The following is a 20,857-nucleotide window of genomic DNA, read 5'->3' on the forward strand; positions in this document are numbered from 1 at the left end:
CAAGTCCCAGGATGCAGGGATTTGTTACTTCATAACAAGGACTCCAGTCTTTGCCATTTCTGATCTCTAAAGAATTGGAAAGGACTACTCACTTGACCTTCAGACCGGCCAGCATGGTCTTGTCGATCCTGCAAAGAGAAAAGCAAGGGCTTTAGTCAGAGTGGGGATACGGGGTCCATACTACATCTGTCCTACAGGGAAAGCTGCCACAAGGCAGTTTTTCCTCCAGTCCAGGAACAGAAATCTGAGTTCCACAAGGGTTGAGCTTCCCTATGGGAAGCTTTCCTAGGTGACTTTAACTGTCAACGTAACACAACTGAAAGCTATCTAGAAAGAGAATCTCAGTTGAGAAATTACCTAGATCAGAGTGGCCTGTGATCAGAGCATGTCTGTGGGAGATTGTCTTGACTGATAATTGATGTAGAAGGTTCCAGCCCTAAGTAGGTAGTCCTGAACTGTATAAGAAAGTTAGCTGAGGACCGGAAAGCTAGCTCAGCAGTTAAACACACGCATTGTTCTTCCAGAGGACCCAAGTTCAATTCCCAGCACCCATATTACGGGGCTCACAACCTGTACCTCCTAGCCTCTGTGAGCACCCACTTTCATATACACATACCCCCACACAGGCACATACGTATAATTAACAATAAACAAAAGAAGAGTTAAAACAACTTTACACACACACACACACACACACACACACACACACACACGCCTAAGGCTGCCAGCCAGCAGCATCCTCCACGGTTCCAACTATGCTTCTTGGCTGTAAGATGAACTCCTTGGTCAGAGATAATACTGTGTGCACTAGCAAGCAGGCTTGTCTTAAAGTTCCTGCCTTGCCTTTCTCCCCTAAAGTGGCTTTTGTCAGGTTTTTGTCACAGCAGCAGAAATGAAACTGAAACTGAAAGGAGCTAGGACCCTCAGCATTTCAGAGATTGAAACTGGGCTTCATAGGGGTGAACTCTCTGGCCAGGTCCGACTCTAGAGCAGTGGTTCTCAACCTTCCTAACGCTGTGACCATTTAATAGTTTCTTATGTTGTGGTGAGCCACCCCCTCAGCCATAACATTATTTTTGTTGATATTTCATAACTATAATTTTGCTACTGTTACGAATTGTAATGCAACTATTTTTGGAGACAGATATTTGCCAAAGGTTGAGAAACATTGCTCTGGAGCCTTCAACATTCTGTATATGCCACAGGAGATACAAACACCTCCTGCTCCCTGAGATGCTCGTCCGTCCATCAGGCAAGTCCCACCCCTGGGACAGAAGCCATCAGCAGACTCCAAGGAGAGGCAGGTTGGTTCAAACTGGAGCAGGGAAGAGCGCATTTGCTGCAGGCACACAGCAGCGCTCCCACCCCTGCCTGCACCACCTTCTCTGGCAAAGGAGACAGTGCGTGAGGCTCTATTTTTACCCCACATATGCCAGCCCTTATGGCTGGAAAGGGAGGCTCCTCTCCCCATCAGAGAAACGGTGGGCAGTGTTCTCCCTGTCTTTTATTGATTACAGGTCATTTCATCCATGCACCATTGTGACTAGTGCCACCACCATCACTAATAGTCATCGCCACCTGGTCACTCTCACAGCCAGTGTCACCACCATCACTAACCGTGTCATCACTATCCACTGTCACATCACCACCAGTGTCACCATTATCGCTAATAGTGTCGTCACACAGACCATCATACCAGTGTCACCACCATCACTAACAGCCGTCAACATCCCAACCACCATAGCAAGAGCAACTCCATTCACTACTAGTGTCATCATCACCATTATTAGCAACGCCATCAACACCTGTGTCCCCATGACAACCAGTGTCATCACCATCACTGGCAGTGTCATTGCTTCCCATGTCACTATCACACCAATGGCACCACCACCACTACCACTAATAGTGTCATCGTCGCCCATGTCACCCCCACAATCAGTATTGTAACCATCACTGACAGCAGCATTATCACCATGCCACCATCATGACCAGTCTTCACCTGTGTCATCATCAATACCTAGAGCCACCACCACCTTCAGTGCCACCACCATCAATCATTACCAGTGTCAACTAAGCATCGCCGTCACTGTCACTGTCACCTGGGTGTCACCATCACTGTGTCTCCACCACCATCAGTGTTATTGCCATCAATGTCACTTAGCTCACCACCCCGATGCTTGGCACCCCGAAAGTTCATTCAGGCCCCGGCCAGCCAGCTCAGTTCCCTCCCATAGGCAGACTGTCAGGAAAAAGGGAGCAGAAAGGAGAGGGGTCTACATGGCAAGGGCATGACTGCCCAGACATCCCCAGTTGACATTAAGCTGAGCTGTGTTAGAGCCCCCAGTGGAGAACAGGATCCCCTCTCTCTGATACTCCTCCAGCACCACCCATCTCAGTCCTAACAGCAGAGCCAGTCACACCCAGGGCATGTGGCCTATGTCCTTCTCAAGCTCTTCCTCAGGCCTTACCCAGGCTTTTTCCTTAGGTTTCCATCCTGAAGGCAGACCCTCCTATTGAACCCAAGGGAGCCCCATATTTATCCAGTAGTCAGAACCCCTCACTCTGCTAGCATGCTCTCTGCCAGAGCTACCCAATGGTAACCCATGACCGCAAGACCATATATCCTCCTACATCTTCTCAAGGACTCCCTTATGCTTCTACCAGTCCTGTGCTATGGCAGGAGGTCCCAATTGACACATGGGGACAGTGAGACCCAGAGAGACGCAGGAAAACTGTATGATCTCAGAGCTCCCCAGTAGATGAGGTAGAGGCAACTCTAAGTCCTGTCCTCACGTGTGTCCTCCCAACCTCTGCCTGGTCGGATGGGACTCCTCACCACAGCAGACCTTGCCAGTCCCTGAGCCCACATCTCTCCAGCCCAGCAGCCTGCCCACCAGGGTTCCCATGCTAGAGGGTGGCCCTGGGAACTTGTGGTTTGGCAGGGCTATGGGGTTGGGGTTGTCTCCTTCAGGAAGCCAAGAACCCCAGCTCCTCTCTCCCCAAAAGCATCCCACTCACTTCACCATGCCTGCCTCGATACCACCGACTCTCTACCTTGACAACAATGGAGCTTTTGAAACTCCATCTGAGATCATCTTCACTGTCTGGGAGGACCTGGGCTCCAGGATTCTGTAGCCCCGATCATCTGAGAATCCTAGCTGACAGATTTGCCCAAATGATTGCTACACTGCAATCCAGCCCTCTTTCCCAACTTCCACCCTACAAACAGTCCTACAGTCTTAGCAGGCATCAACCCATCACTGTATCTGAAACAGCCCAGTTTGTCCACTAGCATCTGCTGAGCATGTCTGATGTCCCAGGGGTCCTTCTCCCACGGTGAGTAAGACAGAGGGTGGCTTGTCATCCCAGAACCCAGTTTAGTGGACAATGTGGCTAGCACATAGAGTCCCGTGGACATACTAGGTCACTCTCCCCACCGCTTTCTTTGACACATTGGAGTCCTCTACCTCACCTGACCAGGTTTAAACCATCAGTCAGTTTTCCTTGGAGGCTCTAGACCACAGTCCTTCTAATTGGGGCTGGATCAAAAAATAAGTAAAAATGCTAAGGGCTGTGAAGAAATTTCAGTCAATAAAGTGCCTGCTTTGCAAGTTTGACCTTAATTAATGCCCCATGGGGCTGGAGAGATGGCTCAACAGTTAACAGCACTGGCAGTTCTTCCAAAGGGCCCCAGTTCAATTCCCAGCACCCACACGGCAGCTCACAATTGTCTGTAACTCCAGTTCCAGGGGATCTGGCACCCTCACACAGACATACATGAAGGCAAAACACCAATGCACATAAAAATAAATAAATCTTAAGAAAAAACTAATAAGTCCCCAGAAGGCACATTTTTAAAAAGCCAAGGTGGGTGCACGCACTATTAAGGCCAGGGCAGGTAGAGATGGGAGAAGTGCAGGGCTCTCTGGCCAGCCAGTCTAGGTTAATCAGTGAAGACCATTCCAATGAGAGACCCTGTCTCAAACATAAACAGAGGAGTGGGCTCTTCTGCTTGGCTGCTTGAACCACCACCACGAAAGACAGAGAACCTACCCCAGACCAGGAAACTCGTGACCAACTATCTACTCCACCCTAGGAAGGCAGCAGTGCCTAAGTCAGAATCTGGGGGAAACCAGCCAAAACATACAAGACGGCACCAGATGTCTTCTTTGTATTTGGATTCAGAACCCATTTGGGTGGTGGTGAGACAACTGACTTCGGCAGGACTCGTGATTCCCTGGATTAAAGAAAAGTGAGACCAGACAGAGACTTGCAAGACACAGCCCGCCTGAGGAGGAAAGGCACTCAGGAAAGCAGGGAAGGAGGTGTGAGAGCAAAATGGAGAAGGTCCGGAGACTGCAAGGGCCAGGGCTGGCGCCAGCACAAAAGGGAACAGGAGAGTGGACAATGGCTAAAGGAGCAGAGTGGTGGCTTCGCTTGCCATGGTGGCACACGTCTCTGTGGAGAGGACTCATAGACGGGAAACTTTAGAAATGGATAAACAGATTAACAAATAAATGGTGAACAGTGCTTAAAGAATGACACCTGAAGGTGTCTTTTTAATCTCTACATATATGTTCACTCATACACATGTTGTACCTGCGCACATACACACACACACACACACACACACACACACACACAGGATGAATTAAAACACAGACTAAGTCTTGCAAAGTAAGCTTTCTGATGGCAGGCCCTCTGCACGTGCCATGCTTCACTGCAGATCTGGGAAAACAAGATCCCACTATCTAAGCCCTGGCCAGCAGGGATCCCAGCCCAGCTTCACACATCCCTCCCAGAGCAGGAAACAGACTGTGTGAGTCAAACCCAGTCCCACCATCAGGACAACAGTCCTTCCCCCAGCACTGGGCATGGCCTGTGTGCAGGCATCACACTGCCACCCTAACGCCCTCTTATCTTCACTGTCCCGGCTGCCAAACACAGTGCCCAGAATCCCTTCCTGAAAGAGAATGGATGACAAAGTGCTCTCAAGAAGAGGGAAGGAAACAGCAAGCCAGGAGCCAGTTACTGACCAGAGAAACAAAGCCGTCTCCTCATACCCCTTCTGTCTCCCCAAGCTTCCTGCCACCACCCCTCCTGCCAGCCATCATTCCAGCCAGGACCCCAGACATCCTCCCTCAGTGTAACAGTTCCCTGGGCCCAGCAGCTGAACAGAAACTGACAAGGGAAGCCACTGGGCCTAATGCAGCTAGCTGAGCTGCATGCAGCTGGTATGGGGAGCGCAGCTTTTGACTTCAGGCCACCCTTCAGCCTCTGGGAAGGCAGACAGAAGCTCAGCGGCAAAAACTCGCTGAGAGGATAAGCTAAGGGCTGGATGCAGGGCTGAGTGGAGCAAGAGAGAGTCAGAAAGAACAGCAAACTTGACGACAGGTCTGCCCCTCCTCTCACCACTCACCCCTAGAGAGGCGGCAGCCCTGAGGTCTCCTGTCATAGAGTCACAACAGCCCAGAGGAGCAAACGTGGATACAGAACACCAGAGGAGCAAGTAGGTACTCACTCTGAAACAGAACACACGTGGTCACACTCAAAGGCACATCTGTCCAGTCGGGCAATACTACACACAGACTCAGATTATAGCCACATCACACACACACACACACACACACACACACACACACACACACACACATGAATGGCCACAGGTATGTACACACATATAGGAGCACACACTATCACAGGCATACACACTCCACTGCGGTCTCACACTCACACCCACACTGGCAGCTACCCTGACCTTCTGGATCTCTTGCAGACCTTGCTTCTGACAATGAGGCAGAACCTGGCCTCCGATGGCCCCTTGGGATCCTCCAAGTCTACATGGCATCTGAAAGCCCTCCCTACAGACCCAGGTCTCAGGCACAACATGAGCCCTGCAGCCTAGCCACCCAACAAGACCCACCCTCCAAGTCCACTCTTAGGTTAGCCGTGGCCCTTCTGTCACCCACCATCCAAAGCCCCCAAAGGAGACGCTGCGCTTCCTGCGAAACATGGTTGCAGCAGTGCAGTCCCAGGTCCCAGAGAAGTCCCTGGGGGGTTGCTAGAAAAAGAGCTGAGAAGAGGCAGGGTGACAGCCACAGTGTAGGGTGGGGCGCCAGGCAGGGCACCTCCCTCCTCGCCTGTCCCCCAAGTTGAGCTTCCGGTGGGTGAGGCTGCAGGGCCTAGAGGTGTGTCCTGCACTCCAGGAGGCACCACAGTAGGCAGGGAGGTCACAAAGGGCAGCTTCTCCACACCCAGAGGAACCCACAGCTCCGGAAGGGGCTCAGCCAGCAGATTGCACCACAGCCCCATTTGGCAGCTGGCTCCACACAGCAGCTTCCTGGAAATCAAAGGAAAACCAAAAATTCCCATAGCCTTGCCTGGGAGGGAAGGAGAAATCCAACTGGAAGCCTCAAAAGACTGGGACCCTTCACAAAAGCTCCAAGGTGCCTGAGACAGAGAACTTGCTGCTCCTTGATGCTCAGCACACAGTCATAAAAACGCCACACACAGATAAATGCACACATCAGTACACATAGACATAGCTATACATCCACACACATGGGCACAAAGCAAGCTCACACGGGCAGGTGCAAACACACATGTGCATATATATGCCAAGGACACACATGTCTACTCCAGCGTGAGTATGCTCACATATAAATCAGTGGGCGCATGCTATTACACATTTGCATGTAAATTTTAACCCAGACTTTTACAGAGATAAGTGAACACCTCTAGTTTACCTATAGATGCCTATCTAGACACATGAACATGAATGAATGCAGACGGTGTTCATGTGTACATGGGAGCATTCGCTTCCCTACACTCAGAATACCTGGAATATGTCATCACATGTACACACGCGCATCCACATGCATGGGCTCTGAACTGCATTTCTTGACCTGCTTGAGGGTCTAGATCAAGCTGGGAGTTCTTCCCTGATTTCTGGGGATAGGGACAGGAGGGGGGCAGCCTTTGTGTGCAAGCAAGTTCATCTTCCCAGCATAGTCCTCAAACACACCAGTGCTGACACGGTGATGTTCTCTGATAACAGACCCTTTGATCACAGATACTACAGAGACAACAGGTTGGGTGGCCCTGAGAGACAAACAATGAAGAAGGACAGGAAGCTTCTCTAGTTGCCTCCAGTGACCTTTGGCCCCTTCTCCACAGAGCTTGCTGCCTCTCCAAAGATCACTATGGCTCCCAGCAGAAACCTGAATGTTCTTGATTCAGGCTGTACCTCATGCTCACTTGTACCCCAGAGAGGAAGGTTCAGCCTACGTTAGTTCAGACCTCACTGAACTGGCAGGTTTCCCACAGGGTACTTGATCCTGCAAGCAGCTCCTGCAGCTCATCCCTGCATCCAGTCCACACCCAGGAGATTCCCAATATGTCCCAAAGACACCCTGGATCCTCTGCCTGCCCTGTTTCCCTTTAACCCCCCTCAGATAGAAATATATGTGTACTCAATTAGCCCAACAGTCAGGGGCTAATTGGGTGTGGGCAACTCAAGCATCTACTCTACTGGCCCCAGCAATAATCTCAGAAGACCCAAGCAGACCCTGAAACCCAATCCACAGATGCCTTCAATGCTCTCTGCACCGTGTCCTAAACCACAGGATAGAAGGCTAGGACCGTGAAGAGCAGAGGAGACTGAGGCCAACCTGCAGGAAGACAGCAGAGAAAACAGACAGACAGATCAAGTTTGTTTTCTCATTCCTCAGTGTGTGTGTGTGTGTGTGTGTGTGTGTGTGTGTGTGTGTGTGTGTGTGTGTGTCTGACAGCACGCACAAGTATGTACACATGTAAGCACATGAGTGAGTGGGCATGTGCCTGTGGAGGCCAGAGGGTGGTCTTAGGTATCATCCTCAGAAATGCTGTTGTTCATCTGCTCCTGTGAAACAGGGTCTCTCATTGGCCGGGCGCTCACCAATCATGCTAAGCTTGCTGGCCAGAGATCCCCAAGTATTCCCCCATCTGTCTCCTATAGGGCTGGGATTACAAGTGCACATTATCATGCCTGGCTTTTTACAAGCACATATTGCCTGTGCTAGAAACTGAGCTCGGTTTCCAATACTTGCAAGGCATCTCCTCAGCCCAGGAATCAAGTTTTAAGAGCATCATCTGAGCTTCCTGTCTAGCTGCATCAGAAGCCAATGGCCCAGGATGAACCAGATCTTTCGTCTCTCCTCTTTCTTCCTGTCTCACCACTGAGAAAGTCCTAAGAAAAAGCTTGATAAGCAAGACAACAAACAGCCCAGCTTCCACAGCCACATCTGAGACTTCCTCCAGTCAGCCAAGCAGCCTCACTGGGTACAGAAGCTCTAGGGTGAGCCAGGCAGTTCCCAGGGGAGGCTGGGGTTGGGTATCACATGAGTCTACTAAGAGCAGAATACCTTCTCCAAACTTTTCACCTTTTCTCTGTCAGCAGGAGCTGAAGGTGAGGTTGTCTCAGGAGCGCACATTGGTATGCTTTCATGTGTGTTAAAGAGAGGTGGTGTGACAGTTGCACCAGACTTGGGCACACCCCACCACCCACATGGACCATGTGTGAACACTGCCTATCACACCTCTGCTGGGGAAGACACAGTCGACAGATGTTCTTATACTAGGCCTCCCGGTCCATGGAGACAGAACGGTTTGAGAACACCTATATCAAGTGTTCCAGAGTCAAGAAGGACACAGGCCCAGGCCCAAACAACTGCAGAGTATTAAGGCAGCAAAGGGTAGATTTCAGGCTTGAGGCTAGTCTAATCTCTGTCTCCTGAGTTCCCCACTCTTTTTTTTTTTTTTTTTTTTTTTTTTTTTTGGTTTTATGAGACAGGATTTCTCTGTATTGTTTTGGAGGCTTTTGGTCCAGCCCGGCCTCGAACTCAACAGAGATCCGCCTGCCTCTGCCTCCCGAGTACTGGGATTAAAGGCGTGCGCCACCACCGCCCATCGAGTTCCCCACTCTTAGCAGTCACAAAGAGCATTGATAGACATCCACCAAGAAGCAACGGCAGCCTGGGGCATTGGTTGGGAGGGGGCATGGAGCATCCTGGATTCCTCAAGGACATCTGAATCCAGGAGCAATGGAGAGGCTAAAAGAACCTAAAGTCCCATCAGCCCCCAGGATAAGAACCCAGACAGACAGAGGGACGCTCCTAGGTGACTCTTCATTTCAGTACCTGAGCCCTGGAGGCAGATAAGAGCCATTCCAGACCCATGTGCACTGGCCCCTCAAGCTCTGAAGATGGGTGACCTCACCCAACTTACTTAACCTCTCTGGTCTCAGTTGTCTTCTCTGTCACACAGGAAGGATGCTACCAACCTCACCGTGCTATGGATGAACGGAAATGCTTGGCACAGGGTCCTACCCTGCTATGGGAACCATTACAATTACCACCTACCATGACTCCACCCCCTGCCCCAGGCCCTTTCAGCTTCCTGCCCCCACTTACTCTGCCCTTTTGGTTCCTCTTCTGCGGGGTGGGCAGAAGGAGGCCACCCAGCTCTCTGGGAAGGATTGTGAGACAAGCAAAAAGGGAAGCACTATGTGAGCCTGCCCAGCCTCCCTGCCCCCACCACCCACCCACTCCAGCCCAGCACCCTCCCACACCTCCACTGACTTGATAAGGTAAGAATGAGCCACAGCCAGAGTCAGAGTAGCACCCATTTCAGGGAGGTCACTGTAAGCCAGCACTGATCTAACCACCTAGCTTGGTTCTGCTAAATACCAGTCACTGAAAAAGAGACCGGAATGCAGAATTTATTCAGTACCCATTGTACAGAATGGAAGTCTAAGGCCTTGAAAGCAATGTATGGTATGGGAAAAAACAAGTACAAAGCCCCTCCTAGCACCTGCCCAGATGGGCACCATCCCTCCCTGGCCAGCTCCTCTACACACACACCCAAGTACCTACTTTGGGTCACAAGTTACAAGGTCCAGCTTCCCTGGTGAAGCCTGTGGGTATTTCCGGAGGACCATACTAGTGTGCAAGACTTGTCAGGGCCCCAGCTTTCGGGGAGAGCTCCAGCTAACTCACCCATCCCATAGGCTTTCGGGTAGAAGGAACTAGAAAGCTGTCTGGGACTAGAGGACAACCAAGACACCTGTCAGCAGCAGCCCCTCCACTGTGACCCCAGGGCTCCAGGAGGAAAGGAAGGGACAGTTAGCCTCCTTGCATGGGCAGCTCAGACCTTGTAGTTGCCAGTGAGGACTGAACAATGAGGGCACAGGCATGGGCAGCCACAGAAAGTTCAGGAAACAGATGCCCCAAGAGAAGTAGCACTGAATGGGCCAGCCTAGAGTTGCTCCCACCCAGACATCATGAGATGGTGGCAGGCTAAGCTGGGATGCTCAACTCTCACCCCCCTCCTCCACTTTAAGCAAGTTATCTACTCTTCTGGGGCTTCGGGCCCCCTCATCAGACAGCCCTCTATTCCCTTCCCAGGCCAGCCGAGGACAAGGACAGAGGCAGAGAAAGATGCGGCTCTCTAGGGGAATACAGGTCACTTCCCTGCATGCCTCTCTCAGGGCCAGAGCCAAATGTCCCATTGCACAACTTCAAAAAAGCAAGATGATGACAGAAACAACTGCAAGAGGCCACTTGTGAAAACTGGCCTTCAAGAGCAAAATGCATGCATAGTTTGGTTGCACAATTCCCTCCTATCTGTTCAGGACAGCTGACCTGCCAAGAGAGTGCCACAGTGCAGGGCTGTGGGTTACAAAGTGACAGATTCCATCACCAGCATTTTAAATTAACAACAAGACAACCCTTCTACCAATCAGATAATAATGGCTTTTAAAACAAACAAAAGAAGCCATCACTTTAGAAGCTGGGCGTGTAGTTTGCCGTAGTTTGCCAGCAGTGATTTCACAGCAGGCACCAGGTCCTGGGGTCTAGTTGCATAAACCAGAAGCAATAGGATCATGAGTTTGAGGCCAGCCTGAGCTACATGGTGAGACTGTGATATCATCCCTTGGGAAGCTAAGACAGAAGGACAGCTATGAGTATAAGGCCAGCCAAGTTACAGAGTGAGACCCTGACTCAAAACAATAATAAAATAAGATAAAGTGCATGCCGATAATCCCAGCACTTAGGAGGTAAAGGCTGGAGAATCAGACCTTCACAGAATCCTCAACTACATAGTGAGATTGGGGCCAGCCTGGGCTACATGAAACCCTGTTACAAAATAACAAAGTAAATAAAGTTTTTTTAAAAAAGCTCAGTATAACAGGATCCCATTAGCATAAATATATATGCAAAAAAATTTCTCAAGACAGAGTTTCTCTTTGCAACAACCGTGGCTGTCCTGGAACTCGCTCTGTAGACCAGACTGGCCTTGAACTCAACAGACTTATGGCTGCCTCTGCCTCCCAAGTGCTGGGATTAAAGGCTTGTGCCATCCCGCCCAAGTAATTACACAAATTTTTATGGATCCCTAGATAATTTCTGGAAGGAACCATAAGTGGTTACTTCAAAGAGTGAGACTGGAATAGAGGGTGCACACTCTGTCACACGGTCTTCTATGCTGTTGTGTTGTTAATGTTGCTTAAACCATTGGCACACTTACGAAGAAAATGTTAAGTATACAGGGGATTGTGTGTTTGATATGAATGTGTATATATATATATATGTTTTCATGTACATGTGGAAACCCAAAGTATCTTCCTTGATCACTCTCCACTTTATTCCCTTACGTTGGGGTCTCTCACTGAACCCAGAGCTTGTCAATTCTGGCTAGTATTTTTAGCTAGCCAGTTTGTCCTAAAGATCGCCTGTCTCTGCCTCCCAAGTGCTGGAATTATAGACAGCCACCATGCCTGCCCAACTTCCACATGGGTTCTAAGAATGGAACTCTGAAACTTCCACGGTAAGTGCTTTATCTACTGAGCCATCTCTCTGGTTCTTGCTATGCTTTTTCTAAACGGGGTCTCTCACTATTGCCCAGACTTCCCTGGAATTGACAGCAATCCTCCTGCCTCAATCTCTTGAGTACTAGATTACAAGAAAAATGAGGAGGAGGAAGGAGAGGTTGTTGTTAATACAGTTATTGAACTCAAGGTTCAGAGTTCAAACTGACCACTGACCCTGGTACCCCTTCTACCTCTCCCCAAGAGGGAGTCTATCTTCACAGACAACAGGAAGGGTCAGGGTCTCTTGTGTCTGATTCTAGATGGTTCTGCCATCCACTCTGTTCTTCCTAAACAAGAAATACAAAGGAGCCCAGAACATGGGTTTTCTAGAAGGAAATTGACATGATGAATAAAAATTCTTCAAAAATGTAGAGGCCAAGCTCGATGTGGTGGTGAAGACCTACAATCCCAGCTGCTGGAGAGGCTGAGGCAGGAGGATTGCTTGAACTCAGGAGTTTGAGAGCCAACCTGGGCAACATACCAAAATCTCCATCTCCATGTGCTCAAGGTCAGTTTAGTATACATAGGGATTCTAGGACAGCCAGAGTATCATCATGAGAATCTGTCTCACAAAGAGAGAGAGAGAGAGAGAGAGAGAGAGAGAGAGAGAGAGAGAGAGAGAGAGAGAGAGAGAGAGAGAGAGAGAGAGAGAGAGAGAGAGAGAGAGAGAGAGAGAGAGAGAGAGAGAGAGAGAGAGAGAGAGAGAGAGAGAGAGAGAGAGAGAGAGAGAGAGAGAGAGAGAGAGAGAGAGAGAGAGAGAGAGAGAGAGAGAGAGAGAGAGAGAGAGAGAAAGAAAGAAAGAAAGAAAGAAAGAAAGAAAGAAAGAAAGAAAGAAAGAGAAAAAAGAAAAAGCATGCCACTAGGAGTTCTAAAACATCAGTTATGGCCTGGTTTGAGATCTGGATGTTGGCTTTATAAGGGTATGCTGAACTGGTGGGTATTCATCAATGTGTGGGCTTAAACTGTGTACACGGCTATGGAAGTATATTATACTTCAACAGAAAGGTTTTTTTCAAAATATGCACGCCCTTTGACCTAGGAGCTCTATTTTCTATTCTAGTCCCTCCCGAGGAAGCATGCTTAGAGGTGAATACCCAGCTGTCCTTTCCAGGTCCCTACCACATAATGGTCATGCTCATGAAACCCTGGATACAATGTGAGTATCAAACCTGGTGGGGGCGTTTAAGAAACACAGCACCTCCTGGCACCAGGGTGCAGGCAAGCCAAACAAAAGGCCACCAGGATACTGCACTACGATGGGCAAAGTCAAGGTCAGCTTCATTGGGAAATAAAGTGAGCACAATCCAACACACTCTTGGATCTTTCATTCAGAGAGTTCAGAAGGAGGGTTATGGGGCAGGAGTTTCTCCCCCTCTGCTTCCCTGAACTTCCTTACACTAGGAGACCTTACTTTTATTTACTCTTAATTAGACAAACCCATTGCTTTGAAGTTTGGGTTTTTTGATGTGTTGAGGGACTGGAGTTGTCATTCAATGATAGAGAATATGCTCGTTTCAAATGCACTATGTGTGAGGATTAATTGGATGCCAGGACTCTGGGTCCAAACCCCAGCCCTGTGTCTTGTCAGTAATATGCCTTAGGGGAGGTCCTTAACTGGCCTTTAAAGGTTTGCATCTCAGACACTCCACCAACAAAGTGGAGATAAAAGTACCTTCTTTATAGGGGTACTGGGGTTCAAAATGGGATCCCACACACTCAGCCTTCAAGGCCATGCCTCCCATAGGCCTGTAGACCTGTCAGCTACCGTGACTGATTAAATTTTTTCTCATTTCCAGGCACAGTGACATATGTCCATGATACCAGCTATGACAGAGGCAGGAGGATTGCAAGCTTGAGTCTAAGGCCAGTTTGGAGTACATAGTAAGTTCCAGACCAAACTAGACTATGTAACAATACCGTGCCTCAAAAAGGAAAAGGCACACTCATCTGCCATTCAGAAAGGGGGTGGGGAGACCATCCCCTGATGATTCTGATCCCATAAGATATGCTGGGTGACATTGGCCCTTTTGGCTATCAGTAACCTTGGACACTAGGGGCTGCCCTGAAGGGCTTCTCACTAAAGAAGATCACACCTCTAGGTTGTTGCCCTCCATCTGCTCATTCCATCCAGATGAGCCACTCCCAACCCTCTTCACACGGAACAGCATCTGGGCACACAGCTCACCACGATAAGCCAGAAGGTACATGCTTGCGCCCTCTATGTACAGTTTTTGGTAGTGCAAGGAGAGCCCAGGATGTCTCATTTCATTTTCTAAGCCAGCAGTCATATTGCCTCTGGCAAAGGGGATGGAGGGATGGAGAGAATCGTCAGTGTTGCAAAGCATAAACAACAGCACCAGTTGTGAGAACAAGTGGTCTGGTCTGGCCCTCACTGACACTAACTAACTGTAGCTGTGGAGAAAACACATCAACTCCCCCAACCTGGGCCTTTTCAGGTATAAAGAACAAGAATAAATGCTGTTCCTTCTTTCCTTCATTCTTTCTTAACTTTTTCTTTTAAGAAGGTTCTTGAGGTCGGGCATTGGTGGCGCACGCCTTTAATCCCAGCACTTGGGAGGCAGAGGCAGGTGGATCTCTGTGAGTTTGAGGTCAGCTTGGTCTACAGATCCAAAGCTACACAGAGAAACCCTGTCTTGAAGAGAAAAAAAAATATGGATTCTTGCTAATTTGACCAGGCTGGTAGTGAACCTGCCATTTTCAGCCACACCAAGTAGATAACCTGGCCCAGCTTGCTTCAAGTTTGAAATGGAATCTCATTATGCAACCAGCCTAGGCTGGCCTGCCTTTGAGATCCTCCCGCCTCAGCCTCTTAAGGTGGAGTCACACCTGCCAGTGTAAATCATTTTTTGAGAGATTCCTATGAGCCCAGGAAGCTAAAATTTCTTTTTCCCATTTAATCTTTTTCTCAACTATATTCACTTTCCTGATAATGAATAGGAGCCTCAAAGTTGAGAAGTTAAGCCCATGGCCACAGGGCTACTGGCTAGCAATGGCAGAATCCAAACCAGAGCCTTCTCTTTAAACTCTTTTGCTATTCTTACAAGCAAGGCTCTTACATAAATGAGGGCGGTGTTGGATGTGAGATGCCAAACAGCTTGACTTAAACAAATATCAAGATTCTCCCTGGCTGGACAGTGGTGTAGCACACCTAGAATCCCAGCACTCAGGAGGCAAAGGCAGGCAGATCTCTGTGAGTTCAAGGTCAGCCTGGTCTGCAGAGTTAGTTCCAGTACAGCCAAAGCTACTCAAAGTAACCCTGTCTATGCACAAGGGCCCTTTTCCTGGCAGTTGAATGTGAACTTCAGTGAAGGCAGGTGGCTAGAACAGGAGAGGTAGGGAGCTTGCCCAGACACTAAAATGAGGTGGGGGCTGCAGCTAAAATCAGCACATTCATGATTCATTCACTTGACTTCCTTGCATAAATATGAAGCTGCTGTCTGGGGCTCAATAGACCCAGGTCCAAAGAACATGTGGAGCCCACCCACATGGTGTCACCATCAGCAACATGTAAAAGGAAATAAGGCTAACTCGGGATGATAAAACAAACCGAAGCAGAAAAAAAGCCTTTTCCAGGCCAGGAAGGCAGCTCAGTTGGTAGAGTCCTTGCCTAGCACGCACAGACGTCTAAATTCGTATCCCAGCACCACATAAACTTCGTGTAGTAGTAGTGGGTGTCTGTAGTCCTGGCACGTAAGAGGATCAGAAGCACAAGGTCATCCTCAGCTACATAGTAAGTTCAAGACCAGCCTAGATTTACACAAGACCTTGTTCCAAAGAAGAAAAGGAGGAGTGGGAGGGAGGAAATGGTGAGGAGGAAGAAAAGGAAGAAGGAGGGGTAGAGGAAGAGAATATGGGAGGAAGAAGGAAGGATGAGGAGGAGGAGAGGAGGGAGAAGAGAGGAGAAGAATTGGAGAGATATCTCAGTAAAGTGCTGAATTCAATCCCCAGAACCCGTGTTTTTCAGGGAGAGCAAAAAAGACATGTATGGTTGTGTATGCTGAGGAGCTAGAGAAAGATTCCACAGCAAGCCAGTCTAGCCTACTTGATGAGTCCAGGCCCTGTCTCAAGGAAAACTATTAAGGTGGATGACACCCAAGGAACAAAACATGAGGTAAGGTTGACGACTGCCCTCCACACATGTACATTCACATGCCTTGGGCACCTGTACACACATGAACATGCATGTACACAAAAAAAGGAAAAATCCTTTCCCATTCAACTTTATCCTCTTCCTACTACATTTAGGAAGGCTCTACACATGCTGAGCAGTGTGGCTCATGCCTTTAATTCCAGCACTTGGGATCTCTGAGTTCAAGTACATCCTGGTCTACAGAGAGAGTTCCATAACAGCCAGAGCTGTTACACAGAGAAACCCTGTCTCAAAAGAAAGAGGAAGAGGAAGAGGAAGAAGAGCTCTACGGTGTCCCCACTTAGCTGATGGGGGAACTGGGGAACAGAGAGTCACTTTCTCAAGGTCAAGTGCTTTGGTAGAATGTGTGGCTCTGTACCTCAGAAATCATGCTGTATCACTTCCAAGATTGGATAAGGAAAGTGAGATGCTTCCTCGGGTTTTCTTGGAGTGCTTGCTCCTTCAACCAGCCACTATGTTATGCAGAAGTGCACAGAAGAGGGCATGAAGAGCCATGAAGATAGAAGCCATGTGTGACACCAAGTCAATAGCCAGCATCAAATGCCAGACATGAGCAACGGAGCCAGCAGGTAATTCACCCCTAAGCCTTAAATCACCCAGATGACACTAGATAGAAAAGAAATGAGTGTTCCCTGGTGAGTCCTGTCCAAATTGCAGATTCATGTGCAAAATAAATGTCAGCACTGTTGTAAGCTACACGCTTCTGGTGGCTTAGTACGCTGTATTATATCACTAGAGGAGCAGCAGAGCCTGAATTTGAACAAAGCAAGCTGGATCTAGAGCTCTTTCTACAGCAGGCCCTGCTATGCAAGGGGCAGTGTAGAGGAAGGGGCTAGAGACAGAGGTCAGAAGTCAGAGGCAGACCTAACTTCAGTCATTAGCCCCTCATTCATGAACCGTTTCTGGGTTTTGTTGTTGGTTTGTTTGTTTTTCAATCCCTGCTGTGGTCTGGGTTCTCTGCTAGTTCTGAGAAGATTTGAGTGAATAGGTTGACACGCCCATGCTAGCTACTGGACGGAAAGTGAGCGGGCAGGTACGGGTAGTAGACTGATGTTATTCAAAGGAGACCAGATGACCAGGGAGGTAAGTTTCATTGGAGTAATCCTGGGTGGCTCTCTGGAGAGGAGATGACAAGGAGAAGTGAGCATCTCAAGAACAAACCCCGGCTTAGGTTCCAGCTCCATCACTTCCTAGCTGTGACCTTGGAGAAATGACCTTCACAAGGAAACAGCAATGAGATGTTCCTTATTAGGACTGTCATCCCCACAGGTAAGGGTTGTTCCAGGGAGTAAATGAGCTAACACATGAGGAGCACATGGCTCAGAACCCGGCACAGGAAGAGCTGTATAAATTCCAATGGCTACAGTTTGAATTCTGCAGAGACCAACACCCCAGTTGGTAGCCCAAGGCCCCAGTGGGGAGCCCAATGCCAGAGACCACTGTCAAAACCACACTAACCAAAGCTAATGGGGAAGAGTGTGAGCAGAGGGTCAGAGAGCCTGCCTCCTGCTGCATAGATGACAAGAACTAGAGTGGGTCAGGGGAAAGGAAGCTAACTCAGGCCCTTCCACCTACCCCTGCAGCCATTCTGAGTCATTCCCTCAACCATCGTGTACGCCCAACTCACAACTACCACCACCCCACAGAGCTAGGGAGGATGGAGCTGGAGGTTGGACTCTCATTCTCTCCAGGCGCCACCTTAAAGGCATTGGACACCCACACATCCCAAGAGGGGTAAGCAACTTCCCAAAGCAGCAGGGGGTGGAAGGAGGCAAGGCAAGAAAGGCTGGCAGGAAGGGCAGAGACCCTGCTAGGTAAAGTATTGTCTGCCATCACACTCTCCAGGACCCTGGAGAGCGCCCAGCAGGTGCCTAGCTCACACATCCAAACAAAGGTAAACCAAATCAAGCAAAATGCATGCAGAGACTTGCCAGGAGCCACAGAGACTACACATTAATCCAACAGCAAGGCCTCCAGGGCACACAGTGGAACCCAGCGTGCACGCTGGCACACACACACACACACACACACACACACACACACACACACGCGCGCGCACACACACACACACGCACACATGCACACAGGCACGCACACACAAAACTCAGTCCTCCTGTCTGCCTGCCACTCCCTGCTCTGATTCATTTCCAACTACTGACCCCAGTCCTTCAGGTACCCATGCCTGGGATGCCATCTGCTGATCCAGACCTGGTAGATCCCAGCCAGCCCAGCATGACCCAGGAAGGAGACTATGCTGTATCTAAACCGGAGAGGAGAGGAGAGGAGAGGAGAGGAGAGGAGAGGAGAGGAGAGGAGAGGAGAGGAGAGGAGAGGAGAGGAGAGGAGAGGAGAGGAGAGGAGAGGAGAGGAGAGGAGAGGAGAGGAGAGGAGAGGAGAGGAGAGGAGAGGAGAGGAGAGGAGAGGAGAGGAGAGGAGGAGAGGAGAGGAGAGGAGGAGAGGAGAGGAGAGGAGAGGAGAGGTGGCCTGGTCATAGAAGAAAGGTGCAAATCCAAGAAGCAGAGCCTGGATAAAACAGAGGGGGTCAGCACAGTCTCTGTCATAGGCTGGAGCCTCAGAATGCAAGCCTGGCTTTTGTGTTCCACAATGCTTCGAAACCCTGTGGCTGCTTTGCAACATGAGCAGAAGGGCAGGAAACCCCTTATCCATATCTGGATGCCTGAAAGAGTGATAGCAAACATCCAAACAAAGGACGAATGGTAGGTGAGAGCAGGCATGAAAGAGAACTGTCCACTGGAGAGACACCAAAGCACTGAGAAGGTGAGGAGTAGATGGATGTGGTGGCATTACAATTTTCTAGCTAAACTTATTAGAACAAAAACCACCCTCAACTGTAGAGGTCAGGCTTGTCTCTAGATGACTGCTGAACCTATCCAGAATCTGTGGGGTGTGACTTTGCCTGTAGACAGAGAGATGGAGGCAGTGACCTTTGTAATGCCAGCCCGAGCTGTCTGTGCAATGAGCAGGAGGCTCATGCAGCATGACCTCTCCTGGAGGGAGTGCCACGTTGCTTGGAGATGGGAGAGGGTAGGGCGATGAGGGCCACCTGGTACCATGGCAACAGGCCCAGGCTAAGGCACATCCATAACTTCTTTAGCAGATCATGACAGGACCTAAGTGTTTGCAGATGGCACCTCCCCTGCCAAAGAGGGTGTGATAGCCCAAGAGGGGCAGTAAGTACCTGGGGAAAGAAAAGTGAAGAGGCTGGAGGGGTCCAGACCCTGACACATGAAACCTGCTTGCCTCTTGCTCTAGAAGTCCCCAAGTACCTTTCACCAGTCCTTCCTTTCTCCCACCACCGTCAGGCTAACCTGTGCTATGCCCAGACATCTCTAACTCAATGCACCAAGGCTGCCAGCTCATCCCCCCCAGCCTTGTTCTCCAGATTTGTGGATACCTCCTGTCAGTCTGCTATATCTTCTGTCTTGCTCTTCAATTTCTCTGGGCATCCCCCACCCCTGCCCTGCCCTTTCCTGACTACAGCCCAGACCAGTGCCCACGGCCATCTGCCGGCTCCAAACGCCAGCATCCACCCTCCCTCTGCTCCTCCTTCAAGCACCTGCTTCCACGCTACTGCTCTCTCGTCCTCTCCTGCCCACTTTGGGGCGCCTGCACCCTCCTGGGTGTCATTAGCTCCAATTCTCAGACTGTGAACCACATCTATTCAGGCCTGGGGAACTGGGCCACAGCCCTAGAGGCGCCAATCAGCACAGAAGACCCATGAGCCTCAGACCCACAACCAGGAAGGGCTTTAGAGGTTGTCTGTCCGGTCTCCACTTCCACAGAAGTGAATGAGAATCTGAACCACCAGGTCCTGCTGCCTTCCCAACTGCTCAGAACTATTCCATCGGTAGTGCCCTTAGCCAAACACTCCAGAATCCAATAAAGAGCCAGAGACAGTGGTGTATGCCTGTAACCTCAGTGTATGTGATGTGGAAGTAGAAGGATTAAAAGTTCAAGGCCAGACTGGCTTACATAAGAGTGCCTCAAAAAAATTTTTTTGCAGCAAAGCCAGGCACAGTGGTGTCCATCTGTAATCTCAGAGCTACTTGGGCAGCTAAGGCATGAATGAAGAAGATTCTGAGTTCAAGACCAGCCTAGGTTACACAGCAAAATCTCATCTCAAATTTAAAAAAATATATCTAGATAAGGAAACTGAGATTTAAAAAAAAACTAGGTTAACTTGTCCCAGGCCAGTGTGTGTGTTGGATGCCTCAGAGTGTTACTGCAAAGCCTCACCTCCTACTCCAGCCAGCTCTGTGGTGACCAGTCATGGTCCCCCAGCCTGAACTGGAAGCACCACAGTCAGAGCTGAACAATGCCCACACCAGGCTCTCTTTGCAGAAGTGCTGTGGGTCCCCACAGAGAACCGCCTGAGCTTCACTTATGTGTAATCTGCCAGCATAAGTTAATGGCCATGAAGCCACCCTTGGGGGAAGGGGAACTGCAAATGGTTTCTCTCCCCAACAGAGCAGCCCTGAAATACAGCCCTTAAGCTCCTCAGGGGACCCCTGGGAGAAGAGTAGCAGGTGGTCATGAAGGCCTCTCTGCATTGCTTGCCTTTGTCTTCTGTAGACCCTCTGCCCCATTGCCCTGAAATCACTTCCGAAGTAAACCACTGGGAGCAAGCCCTTCCAGCATCCCTGGGGGGGGGGGTAAACACACAGAGAGTGGGGGATGGAGCAGTAGTTCATATCCAGGTCTCAGTATCAACCAGTTGTCACCAACAATGTCACTAAAGACAGTAGTTATGCCTGCAT

General features: G+C 49.6%; 1 protein-coding gene across 8 annotated transcripts in view; it reads right to left on the bottom strand.

Moving 5' to 3' along the window:
• Positions 1-20,857, bottom strand: part of Rap1gap2 (RAP1 GTPase activating protein 2) — a 219,296-nt gene that overhangs the window by 180,449 nt on the left and 17,990 nt on the right. For 7 of the 8 annotated variants that reach the window (XM_021225668.2, XM_040749118.1, XM_040749117.1 and 4 more), the window contains one exon: positions 93-128. In XM_021225668.2, the coding sequence (XP_021081327.2) occupies positions 93-128 (36 nt within the window). Of the gene's footprint in view, positions 1-92; positions 129-5,969; positions 6,081-20,857 lie in introns of those variants that run through there. The other variant, XM_040749120.1, reaches the window with a different exon arrangement.

The sequence above is a fragment of the Mesocricetus auratus genome, unplaced genomic scaffold, assembly GCF_017639785.1.
Source record: "Mesocricetus auratus isolate SY011 unplaced genomic scaffold, BCM_Maur_2.0 Super-Scaffold_100007, whole genome shotgun sequence".
Classification (NCBI taxonomy): Eukaryota; Metazoa; Chordata; class Mammalia; order Rodentia; family Cricetidae; genus Mesocricetus; species Mesocricetus auratus.